This window comes from Musa acuminata, chromosome BXJ1-1 (genome assembly GCF_036884655.1).
Source record: "Musa acuminata AAA Group cultivar baxijiao chromosome BXJ1-1, Cavendish_Baxijiao_AAA, whole genome shotgun sequence".
In the NCBI taxonomy this organism is placed as follows: domain Eukaryota; kingdom Viridiplantae; phylum Streptophyta; class Magnoliopsida; order Zingiberales; family Musaceae; genus Musa; species Musa acuminata.
In genome coordinates, this window is record NC_088327.1 from 11,348,809 (window position 1) to 11,362,501 (window position 13,693).

Consider the following 13,693-nt stretch of genomic DNA (forward strand, 5'->3'; position numbering starts at 1 on the left):
AAATCATGATTCTGAGCGTCAAAAGCATCAGCTCACCATCTGTTCTAGGATTTCTGAACAAACTAAATGCCTCTCTCTCAACATCTGTATGAGAAAGAACTTGATCTTACTGATTAAAGTTCTGAGTGATTGTGAACAGTTCATTGATCATGGAAGCAAAAAGAATGTGAATTGGTGGATCGAAGAAGGTGATTAAAGGGCTCCAAATTAAAAATGCTTTTTTGATCTCTCTCTCTCTCTCATGGATATCAGAATGTTAATTGCAGAATAGTGCACACACAGTTACATCATCTATATTGCAGAATTCTAATGAGTTTGGACTTGAGCTGAAACTTTCAGAACTAATTCTATTTGAGAATCTTGGTTGGAGAAGACCTTAATTTAATCCGGGATGGGATATAAAGGCTTAGGCAATCTATCACTGCTGCTTACGACCTGGGGAAGAAGTGCAGTCGACAAAGATGATGAAGGCAGAAGACTGGGGATCATTCTCTGGGGGGAGAGAAGCAGCAGATCTCTGCACACAACACTCCTTTTCAGAGCATGATCAAGTCGGTGTTACTTGATGGCATCCACGGGTTGACTTCTCAACTAGGCTTGGCAATCGATGGACATCATGATCAAAGCTCCAGTACTTGCCACTGGATGGCATAACTTGTTGACCAATGCATCTGAATTGACCAGAAAGTCAACTTGATGAACCTGAAACACAGCAATGGTGGCACTCTAATCATATATGAACATCACTTCTTGATGGCTACTACGATAAATTTAGAGGCTAGCCAGTTCGATGAATGATGAATCTGCACAGTCGATAGGGAGGATGAATCAGTTCTCTATCTATCAGAGGAAAAAGAAGTCAACCAAGCAATCATCGTAGCAACATCCAACATGGGTGATTTCAAATGCGGCTCAGCTTCCTTTGAATCCAAAAAGGTAGTCAAAGGATGTGGAGGAATATGTAGGATGGTTGGGAGGCAATCGCTGGTGATTCCCTCACTCGCCACCACCGAGACAATGGAGCAGAGCTTGATGATGAGTGCTGTTGGGTGGGTTCTCCACTGCAAATTCTGTGATCATTATGCTGTAAGCTTGTCTCATAGAGCAGTGTTACGAGAACAGGCAATCATTTCATGTGATTCCTCAAGGCAATTCTGGAGAGATGATCACAGGACAAATGCTCATCCCTTTTTCTCCCGGGAGTACAACTACTCAGTCCATGATTTCGGCAAGTCTTTGACTGATGGATTTGATATTTGTTTCTAGCTAAAAAGGCTTTCTTGGCCCCATACACTGTATAATTAAGGGTAACAAGTGTTTCTATGTCTCTGTCTTTTGTTGTGGATCTATGAAGTCACAATCAACTACAATAGGATCTTTAGTTCAGGGAGCTTTAGTTCATGAGTTCATTCATTTTCATACTTTCAAGAAAAAAAAATCATGAGTTTCTTCCGTTCAATCTTTTTGGATAAATTTCTTGTATATATAATATAAATTTTTTGAAACATCCTAATTAAATGATAAAAAATAATAAATATATAATTATTAATTTTAGTGATTTATACTCAATAAAATTAAAATATTTTACTATTAGTTAGTCTATCAAATTAAAATAATGACATTTGATATTAGAGCTAAGACAGAGTCAAAGGATTCATCAGATTATTATACCTCATATGTATTATGTTAAAGCTCGATAATATTTTGATTAATGACTTAACTCAAATAAAGCTATATATAACTAGAAGATTAATAGTAACAATGTAATAGATTTTGGGATCAAAAATAGATTTTGGGATACTCTCTTTCCCCCCCACACTGTTTAGAAATCCTTTACCTCAGAATACTTATCTGTTTTATATAATATTAGGATCAATAAGTGTTTTTTTTTTGTTTTATTATTGTCTGTAATGTGTTCAACAAAAGCAAATAAAATTCAAGTATAAAAAGACTTCTACCTAAAAAAAAAGGAAAATCTTTATTTTATAAATATATCATTTATCTATCTCTAAATATTGATGAGAAAGATATTAGAATATTAATTAGAGTGGATAAAAATAATATAAAAGTAATTAATTCGGATTTACCTTGTTTTAAATTTAAAATTTATCTTTTCTCCAAAGATAGTGAGGAAGAAACAACCATCATATTCCGAAGAACTAGAAATTTCATACCCGACCCGCAAATCGAATACCCGATCCACGAAGAAAAGCACACAAGGTGACAAGTGACGTCGGGAGTCGGAACGTTGGAAGTCCCGTCGCAGAAGGATCAGATGGTGATCGTCGTCCACGAAATGATGTCAATAGTTACTCCTCGTGACCGGTGAATTCGATTCTACGGTCCAACCAGCGGGGCCCGTTAATTACTTATGACGTGGCATCTTTTGAGATGGTCAAGTATTTCCATTATACAGTAGATTCAACACCCGATCCGTCAGGTTTAAAAAGACAAAATAGACCCTAACAAATTGGCTTATCGCCGTAAAGCTCTATAGCGCCGGTCCTGTGTTCGGCAGTTCAGCACCACCACCACCGCCCACCGGAGATCGATTGGAGTTCGCAAATGGGCATCGACGGCCACGGCGGCGGAAGAGGAGGAAGCGGTTCGCGGTGGCTAGAGATCGCCGAGAGGCTTCTCGGTGCTCGGGACCTCGTCGGTAGCAAGCGGTTCGCGGAGCGCGCCATGGAGGCGGAGCCCCTCCTCGACGGCGTCGATCAGGTCCTCGCCGTCGCCGACGTTCTCCTGGCCGGCCAGCGCCGCATCAACAACCACGTCGACTGGTACGCCGTCCTCCAGCTCCTGCCCCCCTCTGCCTCCTCCGATGGCTCCGATGCCGCGGACATCAGGCGTCAGTACCGCCGCCTTGCTCTCCTTCTCCACCACGACCGCAACAGGTCTCCTGGCGCCGACGCCGCGTTCAGACTCGTAGCCGACGCCTTCGCCGTCCTCTCCAACCCTGACAAGAAGAGCCTCTTCGACGCCGAGATTCGCATTGCTGCCTCTGCCGCCGCCGCAGCCGCCTCCAAGCCTTCCCCCTCTCCGTCCCCAGTCACCGCTGAACCCTTCTGGACGAAATGCCCCACCTGCTGCAACGTGCACATGTTCGCCGGGGAGTACCTGAACCTCTCCCTTCGCTGCTCCACTTGCCGCCAGCCGTTTCTCGCCACCGAGTTATCTTCCCCGCCCCCTGTCGTCCCTGGGACCGACATGTACTACTGCTCCTGGGGTTTCTTCCCTCTGGGGTTCCCTGGAGGTCCGTGCTTCTACGGCGGTGGTGGCATTGCTCCTTCAGATCTTGATAGCGAATGGAAACCGTTCTACCCGATGTTTCCCAACTGGGGTAACAACACCAACCCGCAGCCGCCCCATCAGCAGCCGGGAGCATCCATGCATCCGCCGGACCGGCACCGGGATTGGCAGAACAATGGGAAGAAGGAAAATATTAATGAACCACAGTGGGCGATGCCAGCCATGAACAAGAAGACTATGGCAGAGAAGAAGGTCGAGGTAGGCCTAAAGAAGAGACCTTTGGGTGGTAGGAACAGTGGAAAGTGGACGGGAAGCAGTGGGATAAGTATCTCTGGTCCTGTGGCACGGTTAGGAAGTGGAATGAAGCCTATTAATCTTGAAGCAGTAGACGTAAAAGAAGCAGAAGAGGAGGAAGAGGTTGTTAGAGGAATCAATATCAACGAAGAATACAAGAGCTTAGATGGCGTCCATGAAGATTCTAATGACTCATTGAGCTTTCATATAGATGTGGATGCTACTAATGACATTCTGGGCAATCTGCACAACCTTCCATTCCTAAAGGAAGATGATATTCCGTTGCGGACGCCATAGTGTTGTAATTGTTGTTACATGAGAAGGATGAAGAAAGTATTGTGCAGCCATTAACATATCAATGTGGGTTTAGCACTGTTGTAGTGGAGACTGATCCTTAACTATCTTTCAGACTGTATGTTTTGCTAGTATGTAATTTCCTTCTCTCATGTTACTGGATCATGATGGTAGTTTTGCGATACTTTTTAACTTGTATGGATTTCTCGTGAAGTCTTGAAATCAGGCTTTACTGCTTAGCTGGGCCAGAGAAATTAATTATCCATGATGTTTCAGCACTGAGGAGGCTCCATGTAAGAGACCCAGCTCATGTTGACAACCTCAGCTGGTAACCAGTGTAATGAGATGGGGAATCAATGTGAGTATCATTTATGGTCCAATCACTATCTAAAAGTTTGTGTTTGGAAATCTATGTTTTCTTCTTGATGACCATAGTGGTTCCTTATAACTGTCTGTCGACTCGTAGCTTTGTAGCTAACACATTTGACATACTGATCACTGGTATACATTGTTTTGTTTGGGCATAAACACCACTTCATCAAGATGGAAATTGTTATGAAGGTTAGTACTTTATCCTATTATCAGGTAGGTTTCGGGTTATGATCAACATGTAAGAGATCCAGCTCATGTTGACAACCTCAGCTGGTAACCAGTGTAATGAGATGGGGAATCAATGTGAGTATCATTTATGGTCCAATCACTATCTAAAAGTTTGTGTTTGGAAATCTATGTTTTCTTCTCGATGACCATAGTGGTTCCTTATAACTGTCTGTCGACTCATAGCTTTGTAGCTAACACATTTGACATACTGATCACTGGTATACATTGTTTTGTTTGGGCATAAACACCACTTCATCAAGATGGAAATTGTTATGAAGGTTAGTACTCTATCCTATTACCAGGTAGGTTTCGGGTTATGATCAACTGAATGTCTTCTACTGTTGCTTCGACAATAAATTTGATTCCAAGTGTTTTCTGTTCTTCCTTGTGCTTGGATCATAGTAGGAACTTGGAAGCATTCTTGAATATACTCTGTGTTTAATTGTCAATTTTCTGACATTATCAAAATTGGCTTTTAGGAGGCCTCCTGCCAATATACACGGGAATCATTGTGTGTAAGTTGTCGCCAAAACTTCTGCACAATTTGGATGCACCAGCTCATATAGAGATGAAGATGATGCATCTCATGGAGCTATTTCTAGCATATTTATAGTAGACTAGGGGACTAACTTTACAGATTTGAACAGAAGGCTTTATGAAAATTTCTTGTCAGGATCATGAAACATAATAAGTAAATCATGTGCTTCTTGTTGTTAATTTTATGCAGTTCAACTTATCATGTTTGCCGGTGTAGACATGTAATTGACTAGCTTTTAGAAACAAGGCTCTGCTCCAACTCCCCGTTTATGATAAAGTGGTTCTGCAGTGTTGTATTGCCTTATTTAATGGGTCTATCATGAAAGAAAAAGAGGAAAAAAAAAAAGTGAAGATAGATATGTGGAAGTTTTAGCTTATGGTTTAGTATTTCTTTGGTCTATAGACAATTAAATTCATGTAAAGCTTTATCTTTAGAAATTTCGACAATAAATCTGGATTCAAATAAACGATTATGGTTTACATTGTAGTCTGGCACGGGAGTGTCTAATTTGCTACAATTTGTTCATATGGATCATGCTGATAATACGATATTTTTTTCAACCAACAATATTGCCTCATAATCTTCAACTCAGCCTACTCAGATAAGACAGCTCATCAGCATATTTCCTACACAAAGGTAAAATTGTATCATGGTACTTTTCTTCATGGCTAAGGAATACATTGATGGAGTTGGTTGGCAGCTATAAAACACTTAATTTCGAAATTATCTATGCATGAAGGGTTGTTTCACGCATTAGTATTTATTTTGGTGTTTAAGGCTTAAGAAGGACTTTAGAAAACTGATGATATTGGCAGAAGCTCTCTTGGAGTGCTTTTTTGAACTCTGTATCTCTTGGATGCGTCCTTGAGTGGTGAGTATTTTGCTTTCAGTTCTATATCATTGTTTATTATCATTAGGGTGGTGATCTTTCCGTATCCCTTTTGATTTTAAACTTGATGATGAGCTATTTTTCATTTTTATCAAAGTTTCTTCAAGAGTTCGTTTCTTACCTTCTGTGATATTTTCTATCTGAACAATTGTTCTATCGGTGTTCTTTCGAAATCCATTCTGTATTTTTATCCTCCCGGTATCATAGTCTCTAAGATAATTAGTGGAATAATTAATTGAGAAAGCAGTGGTAATATTGGTCCTGCAACTTTTGGTTAAATTTAGTGCGACTAGATGCATGAGCAGCAAACTTTTCAAGATCCCAAGATCCATAATGAGAGATTCATGGTCTGAATGGTTGTGCAAAGGGAGATGTAAAATGGTAGCTTACATGGATATTACTTGCCCAATTTTAATCATATGGATGAGCCTTCTTTTCCTCAAAAATTTGGAATCTTTTAGAGATCTGATGGATTCAATTGCATACTTTCTGAAGGCACTCTTTACATCTCCCTTTGCACCACCATTTCTGAAGACACTCTTTCTAAGATGGTAGCTTGCATGGATCTTACTTGCTCAATTTTAATCATATAGATGAGCCTTCTTTTCCTAAAAAATCTGGAATCTTTTAGAGATCTGATGGATTCAATTGCATACCTTCTGAAGATACTCTTTTGCTGCATATCATAGTGAAAGGAATTTTGATACAGCAAGCATTACTTCTTGGGGTATTTACTTTGTTCCTTCAGATTTTGGACTGTCAGGAAGAAGTTTACTTGAGTATTCACTGTAGTTTTTTACTTAGTTCCTAATACTGTATATTGTAAAGTATAGAATCAGTCTCTACTACTACTAATTGTCAGAAATCAAAGAGGCAGAGCCTCCATCATACAAACAGTACTGCTCTCTGTTCTTGTCCCCAACCCTGTCATCCACAACACCATCTACCTTTCCAACTTGCAGCTTCAGAGGAATGCATTGAGTATATATTCTCCAACTTCTCTATCTTCTTGAATCTTAGATTGGACATTAAGAGATTTAAGTTGTAATTATGATAAATCCGTTGCAATCAATGCAGATACATGCTGGTGACTTGAAGCATATCATTAGCGTTTACTGTCACTATATATTAGCCAAAGTGATCTGTTTAATTACCCTTAGTTTCGAGCTTATAAAGTGGAGGCATAAGATCTTTTGGTGTTTAACGGTGTCATTAGATAAAGCTTTGTCCATGTGGAACCGGGGGGTCCACGTGGGGCCATCCCTTACCCCACCGCTCTGCGTGGACCCACTGTTTTGAGACCCATCTTTCCGTAAAATATACAAGCTCGGGTTCGGATCTAGATCGGTCTCCCACCCGTGCGGACTTACCCGTTAGGTTATTTTATGTGGTGGACTTTTCGTGGTCCAGCGATCGGCCGAGTCGAAGTCGAGGCGAGGCGAGAAGAAGCGCGAACACCGAGATCTGTGGTTCGCAGAGGGAGGAAGCGAAGGCGAAGGTGAGACTCTAGGGTTTCGTCGATCGTTCGAACGTTATGTTTCATCATCTGCTTTTGCAACCTCAGATCGATTTGATTTCATAACAATCGATAATAGGATGCTTCTTTTCGCGGGATCGCTTATTTTTGTGATTTCTTTCGATCTGTTTTCTAGATGCATCGTTATACATATATGATGTTTTGATCTGCGTGAAACCCCCATGTTCTGCCGCTCGCACCTCGATATCGGTGGTGATCTGTTGATCTAGCCGTAAATGTGATGGAATTAGGTCGCCCCTGCCGATCCCAGCCTAGATCGGCTGGATTGTTAGGGGATCAAACTGAATGGTGTGCCTGTAACGAGTACTACTAGTTGTTGAATACTGCTGGATTAGTGTCAGATACTTTGTTCAAGTAATTTGTGGTAACAACTAATCCAATGTTTGTTGGGCATTGTACATATTGAAGGGTAAATCTTTTTATATGGACCATATTGTTTACTATTGTATGGAGAATAACATTGTTGTGAATATATATCTACTAACACATTTCATCTTTTCGCTTGATTTACATAAATATCCGTAAGATTAGATATCCATATCATGTAATATTAATATCCCATGTCGGTATCTCCATGGTTGCTCATCCATGTGGGTATTTTTCTATGTTCTTCATCCTATGAAAAGATCTACAAGCAGCAAAGTTTGGAAAGCAAGATAATGTCTTCAAATAGGGAATACTAGAACTTATGATGAACTTATTTTTTGTGTTAATCAGTGTATTCATATTGATCATTATATTTAGAACAGAAGTGCTGGTTAATCAAAACTAAAAACCCTTTTTTTGACTGTATTTTATGCTTAATTTTCTTTTATTATATGTATTATGTTTAATTCTAGCAAGTTAAGTGAATGACTGGGTGATTGTTATGAAACATAAGAAACCATTCTAAACCTCAGGATCAAAATGTTATCTTTAGGAGCAGTAGACCTTAGGCATGAAGTGAAACTTTGGTTCCACGGAATTCCGCACAAGGGCAATTGTGGATCGCATTCTTGAAAACCTCATGAATGATACCTTGATTGAAAAATTATGTTGTGGAAAGATAGGCGCCTAACAATTGAGGGTGTGTCAGTGAGATGAAGCTAATGCAGCTGATAATATTTTTTATTGCTCAAAGTAAATTACAGATGGCTGCCTGTTGCACTCCTTATAAAATAATTTGACTCTCAGTAGAATTTCCATATATCATATCTATGGGTAATGTAGCAATGTAGCTAAAATTCTCTTTTACCTTCTCCAGGCATGTTCAGATTTAGTTCTTCAACAAAATCAAATTTAGATTATAATACTTGCACCTTCTTGGTTTTGTCAGCCGACAACGTTTGGGTTAACCGAGGTAGAGCCACACAGGGGACTGTGGTCATTCTAAAAGTCTTTCCAATCACTGCTTAACCTAACAAATGCAGGATTAAAGATTGTCTTATTTCACTAAACCTGGCTCATATACTGAAAAGGAAGGAAGAGGTTATAAACTTGACTCAAGTAGCACAATAACAAAAACCACTAAACATAGTGGACCAAAAAAATTATCTATTTGGTCTCAGTTATGGGCCTTGCTTCTTGTTGAACCAGATTTGGGTGGAATATACTCTGGATATTGTAATCAGCATTCATAAGGCTAATTGTAATTTAATCTCGTTAAATTCTTCATGTAATTGGTCCAACATTTTTATGCAGATTTCAACTTAGAAACATGGGTTTGCATGAGATCAATAGTGCCCTTAGGAAAGCTGTTACTAAATTGGGCTCATAGCTGTTTTATCTCTCCTCTGATGCTTTTATTCAACGATTTGTGTTCGTACAAAAATGTTTACAATGTTTAGTATGCCAAATTCAGTTAGGCTTTTGGTTCAGAATCTTCTTTGAAACAAAGAGAACTAAAGTAATTGTATCAATATTTTTATTAAGAAATTAATGTTGCATCATAGAGAATTGACCTTTGTGCAGTGACCATGTTGCTTCATATCTCCTAAACTCATAGGTCTGAATCAAGAGAGGAATTTCTGCTTTTGGGCGTGTGCATGTCATTTCACTGGGTTGCCTTTGTATTTTTTTTGGCATTTTCTGTCCCTGAAGTAGAACATTCTGACTCACCATGCCATGGAGCAGGTTAAACAAGATATACATAAACAATAATCAAGCTGGATTTTCTGCAATTTGTCTTCCATTTCTGTGTGGAATTCACATTAGTTGCTTAAACATGTACATGTACAGATACTGTTTGATCTTTATTACTGTGACTGGTATAGGTTTATTTTAAACATTAGTAGACAGAACTTCTACTCCTGCCTTGATCGATTGTTTTGACCAAGCTATCTAATTCACATTAAGGGAACTGCAAAAAAGATAAGAAAAGGTAGCATGACGTTGCATCGGTCATCACATCGATGGAAAAAATGCTATATCTGCTTGATTTTAAACCAAGCATCCTTTCTGGAGATGCAGATGGGAACAAAGCAACTTTTGTGGATTTATGTTCAAATCTTTTGATTTTGGTCTCAATGGCAGACTAATAAAGTCAATGCATATGATTGTGGTCAAAACTTGTTTATTGTGTCATAACTTTCTCTAATTTTGTTCACCGAAGAAAAAAATAATTTGATGTTCATATCATGCTTACCAACTGGGTATAGATTTGACCTTTGTGTTTGCTTTTTCTTGCAGATGATCGACGATCAAGACTTGGGATTCTTTGCTAATTTTCTTGGCATATTTATCTTCATTTTGGTAATTGCTTATCATTATGTGATGGCAGACCCAAAGTACGAAGGTAACTAATGCTTGAGATAGTGGCTTTGTGGGCAGGAAATATGACTTTTATGGATCATGCCTGAATGAGTCTTCATGGTTTCTATTGCTACTCGGGTATATAGAAGAACTTTTATGCCAGAAACTTGTAAGAACTATACAATTGCTTCACAAATGAGAAACTTTCAGCTTTGAACTTCATCATTGCCCCTTTTGATGAATATATAGCATGACCCGAAATAATTGATCATTTTGCTCGATTGATTTAGGCAAATCTTTCTTCACCTATTATTGCTCCATGTGCTTCATGATCTACAACACCCAACCATTCTACTGGTGCAGGACTCGTTGGACAAGGTACCAATTAAGCCTGGTTTGTTGACCCCAATCCGATCACTTAGCATACCCATGGTTTTTGTCTATCTGGTGGTAATACATGATCATGCATGCATCTTTCTTTATATTGATTAGGTTACAGCACCAAGTTTCAAAATAAGAATCAGCATTTGATGGCCTGTTTTTGGGCATCATTTATTCATTCTTCTTTTAAGGCCACTTATCCAAGATTTCTTGCTGATTGATTGTGGAGGCCAAGAACATTAGCTTTCATCGCATTAGTGTCTAATTACCCATATAGAAGGACATTACTGGTAGAATAGGAATCTTATCGCTACGGAGAAAAGCCGAGTAACTCAAACAAAAGTAGATAGTAATGCCATGAATCCTCGTACCATTTTATACACACGGATACATACATCTGTACGTACAGACACAGTCAGTTTAAAGGATTACGCAATGTAGAAGACGAAGAGGAGACTTCTTCCGCGCCTCCCTCCCGACAGATTTCAAATTATTTAAATCCCTTTCACGCGCACCAACCTCCCCAATTCAGACCCTTCAGTTCGTTCCATCCATATATAATCACTGTCACAAGACATACTCCTTCCCCTCCAACACAACCACTCCGCAACCCTTCCCTTCCCTTCCGCTCCCTCTCACTCTGTCCTCTTCTCTCCTCTCTTTCTCTTTTCTTCTCTTCATCTTGTTTTAGAAGCTCCACCACTGGTGAACTGCCACGCCCGCGTCCCTCAGCTTCCCGTAGAGGGCGAGGCACTGCCAGTAAGCCCGCTGCCCGCCCCTCGTCGCCCTCTTCTTCACCTTCTCCCTCATCTCATCGGCCTCCCACGACTGGTGATCGCACTCCAGGAAGAGCTCGTCCACCAGCCCGATCGCCCCCTCCGCCATCGCCTCCTCCACAGCCGTCGCCTCCGCCTTCACCACCACGTACTCCTCCTCCTTCACGTTCCTTTCAAGCCACTCCGCCAGCGATGCCGTCGCCCCCTCCTCCGCCTTCACGGCCTCATCTTCGTCGTCTTTCATCTCCAGTCGGATGACGTCGAAGGCCCGGCCCTTTCTTGGGTAGTTCCGCTTGAACCACGACTCACCGCTGCCCGCCTCCCCCGCCGCTACCATTTCCACGAATACCCGCCGTGGGTACCCATCCAGCTCGTCCCCCGTAAGCTCCGGCAAGTATCTCGCCCTTCGCTGCCGCCCCTGTTGCCCCGGTCTCGGCGGCTCCAACAGCGCATCTTCCAGCCCTCTCAGCGCTTTCTTCTTCGCCTCCGGCAGCGATAGCAGCCGCCGCATTTTCAGCCCTTCACCACTCGCGGAGGACTTCCTCATCGCCACCATGGTGGCGGAACCAATGCAGCCGACGTAAGCCATGCGGTAGTTCGCCGGCGGGATGAAGGAATCCGATGAATCAGGGCTCAATCTGACAGCCACGACGCCGCCGATCTTGAGGATCCGATCGATTTGTTCGAAATCGCCGGTAGAGGCTCCGAACACAAAGTCAGCGGAGCCGTCCGGAACCTCGATCCCTCGATCGCCAGCGATCGGATCGTTGAGAAGGACGGCGTTGTCCTCGGGGCGAAGCAGGCCACGGCGCCTCAGATCGCCGAGGAGACTAGGGAGGAAGGTAGCGTCGCTGTCGAGGGCCCGCTGGCCTACCGCGACCCCACCAACGTCGCCGAGGCGGAGGATGGCGGCTCGGAGCCAGGTGAAGGAGAAGACGGCGGCGGCAAGAAGCACCGATCGGGCGACCAGGCGGAGAAGGCGGGGCTCCGGCAGGCGGATCACGAGGCGGTCGCCTCCGATTTCGATGGCGCTGCCGAGTTCGAGGCGTCGGATACCGCTCGGCTTCTTCATCGGAGACCTTTCCGTCTTGAGGGTTACGGGATTCCACTTGGAGAAATGGGCTGCAAGGAGCTAGAGAGAGGAGAGAGGAGAGAGAGAGAGAGAGGAGAGAAAGAGAGAGAAGGGCAGGGGTGGGTTAGCGGGTGCAGAAGCGGGCAGCGGTGTGGTTACCACCCACAAGAGCAACACGCGTGCTTTGAGATCGGAGGCAGAGGAGCAAAAGGTTCTTGGAGCGTAGCGATTCCATCATGTGTTTGTGCCGTTCGAACAGATGGACGGTGGAGATGCCAGCGATCAGCTCAACGTCTCGGCCTCCCCGGTGGACCAAACCCAGAAGGTAATGTTTCCAACCCAAAACCCTTAAGAATTGCTCATGCAAGTAATTGGGAGCTTCCGAGGGGTAGAGAGAATGCAGAACGATGGAAGAGGGCGGAGATAGAGTGGTATGAGAGATGCATGCGTTCTTAAATATAGTGGAACGAAGATACTATATTAGTTTCGTTGGTATAATATATTATTTTTAGAAGATTGTTGTTATGTGCATATAAGAACAGTATGGTTTTGGGAGATTATTTTTAGAAGGGTTTAAGGATCGTTTGTTACGGTAAGCCTGTTAAGACAGGTTGGACAGTAACAAATTAATAGCGTCTAATGCGTGTCTAATTCGCTAATCTTATGAGATCGGGTGACAACTAATCAGTAAAAATTATATATAAATAATATTAGTTCTTTTATCATATATATATATATATATATATATATATATATATATATATATATATATATATATATAAACTTTTTAGAAGGTAAGTTTCGTAATGACTTTTTACCTTTTCGAAATATTAGTTGAAATAATATCATAAAACATAGTTAACAAACATCGACAGTTGTTTATATATCTTAATAATATCTTAGCTCATCAATGTAAGATTGCTACATTGATGAGCCAATCTCAATGGACTTTATGCATGTTCGATTTGGGCTCTCTTGGCTTAATAAGGTTCAATGTTGGGTAGGGCCTAACCTAATAAAGCCCAACCAAATACTGAATTGGAGTCGTCCATCCACTTGATGGGAATTAATCTACGAGGATACTGAATCCTAATGGCAGTGGACAAGAGGGTTTATTTCTGAAATTTATAGAAAAAATGGACTATAGATTTTTGAACATTAAGTTCATGTTATATTATTATTCTTTTAACTTACGCTAATGTAATTGCTAAAATGCCTTTGATGAGTTATTGTGATTATTAATTTCTTTTAGAATTGATGCTTTAAAAAACACTCCAAAAAATGATGAAGAGAATGGATAGATATGTTGCCCACCACGTGTGTGTTATCA

At 41.4% G+C, this 13,693-nt stretch overlaps 3 protein-coding genes across 3 annotated transcripts; 2 read left to right on the forward strand and 1 right to left on the reverse strand.

Moving 5' to 3' along the window:
• The first annotated feature begins 2,443 nt into the window (after positions 1-2,443).
• Positions 2,444-4,081, forward strand: LOC103991684 (uncharacterized). Its single transcript, XM_009411212.3, has one exon. The coding sequence runs from the start codon at positions 2,566-2,568 to the stop codon at positions 3,841-3,843; it is 1,278 nt and encodes a 425-aa protein (XP_009409487.2). The 5' UTR covers positions 2,444-2,565; the 3' UTR covers positions 3,844-4,081.
• A 3,152-nt stretch (positions 4,082-7,233) lies between these two features.
• Positions 7,234-10,356, forward strand: LOC103991674 (dolichyl-diphosphooligosaccharide--protein glycosyltransferase subunit 4A). The gene is made up of 2 exons (XM_009411203.3): positions 7,234-7,365; positions 10,072-10,356. The coding sequence occupies exon 2, from the start codon at positions 10,072-10,074 to the stop codon at positions 10,183-10,185; it is 114 nt and encodes a 37-aa protein (XP_009409478.1). The 5' UTR covers positions 7,234-7,365; the 3' UTR covers positions 10,186-10,356.
• Positions 10,357-11,066: 710 nt separating this feature from the next.
• On the reverse strand, positions 11,067-12,511 carry LOC103995101 (uncharacterized). The gene has a single exon (XM_009415614.3). It carries the CDS (start codon positions 12,361-12,363, stop codon positions 11,203-11,205), a length of 1,161 nt encoding a protein of 386 aa, XP_009413889.2. The 5' UTR covers positions 12,364-12,511; the 3' UTR covers positions 11,067-11,202.
• Positions 12,512-13,693: the final 1,182 nt, after the last annotated feature.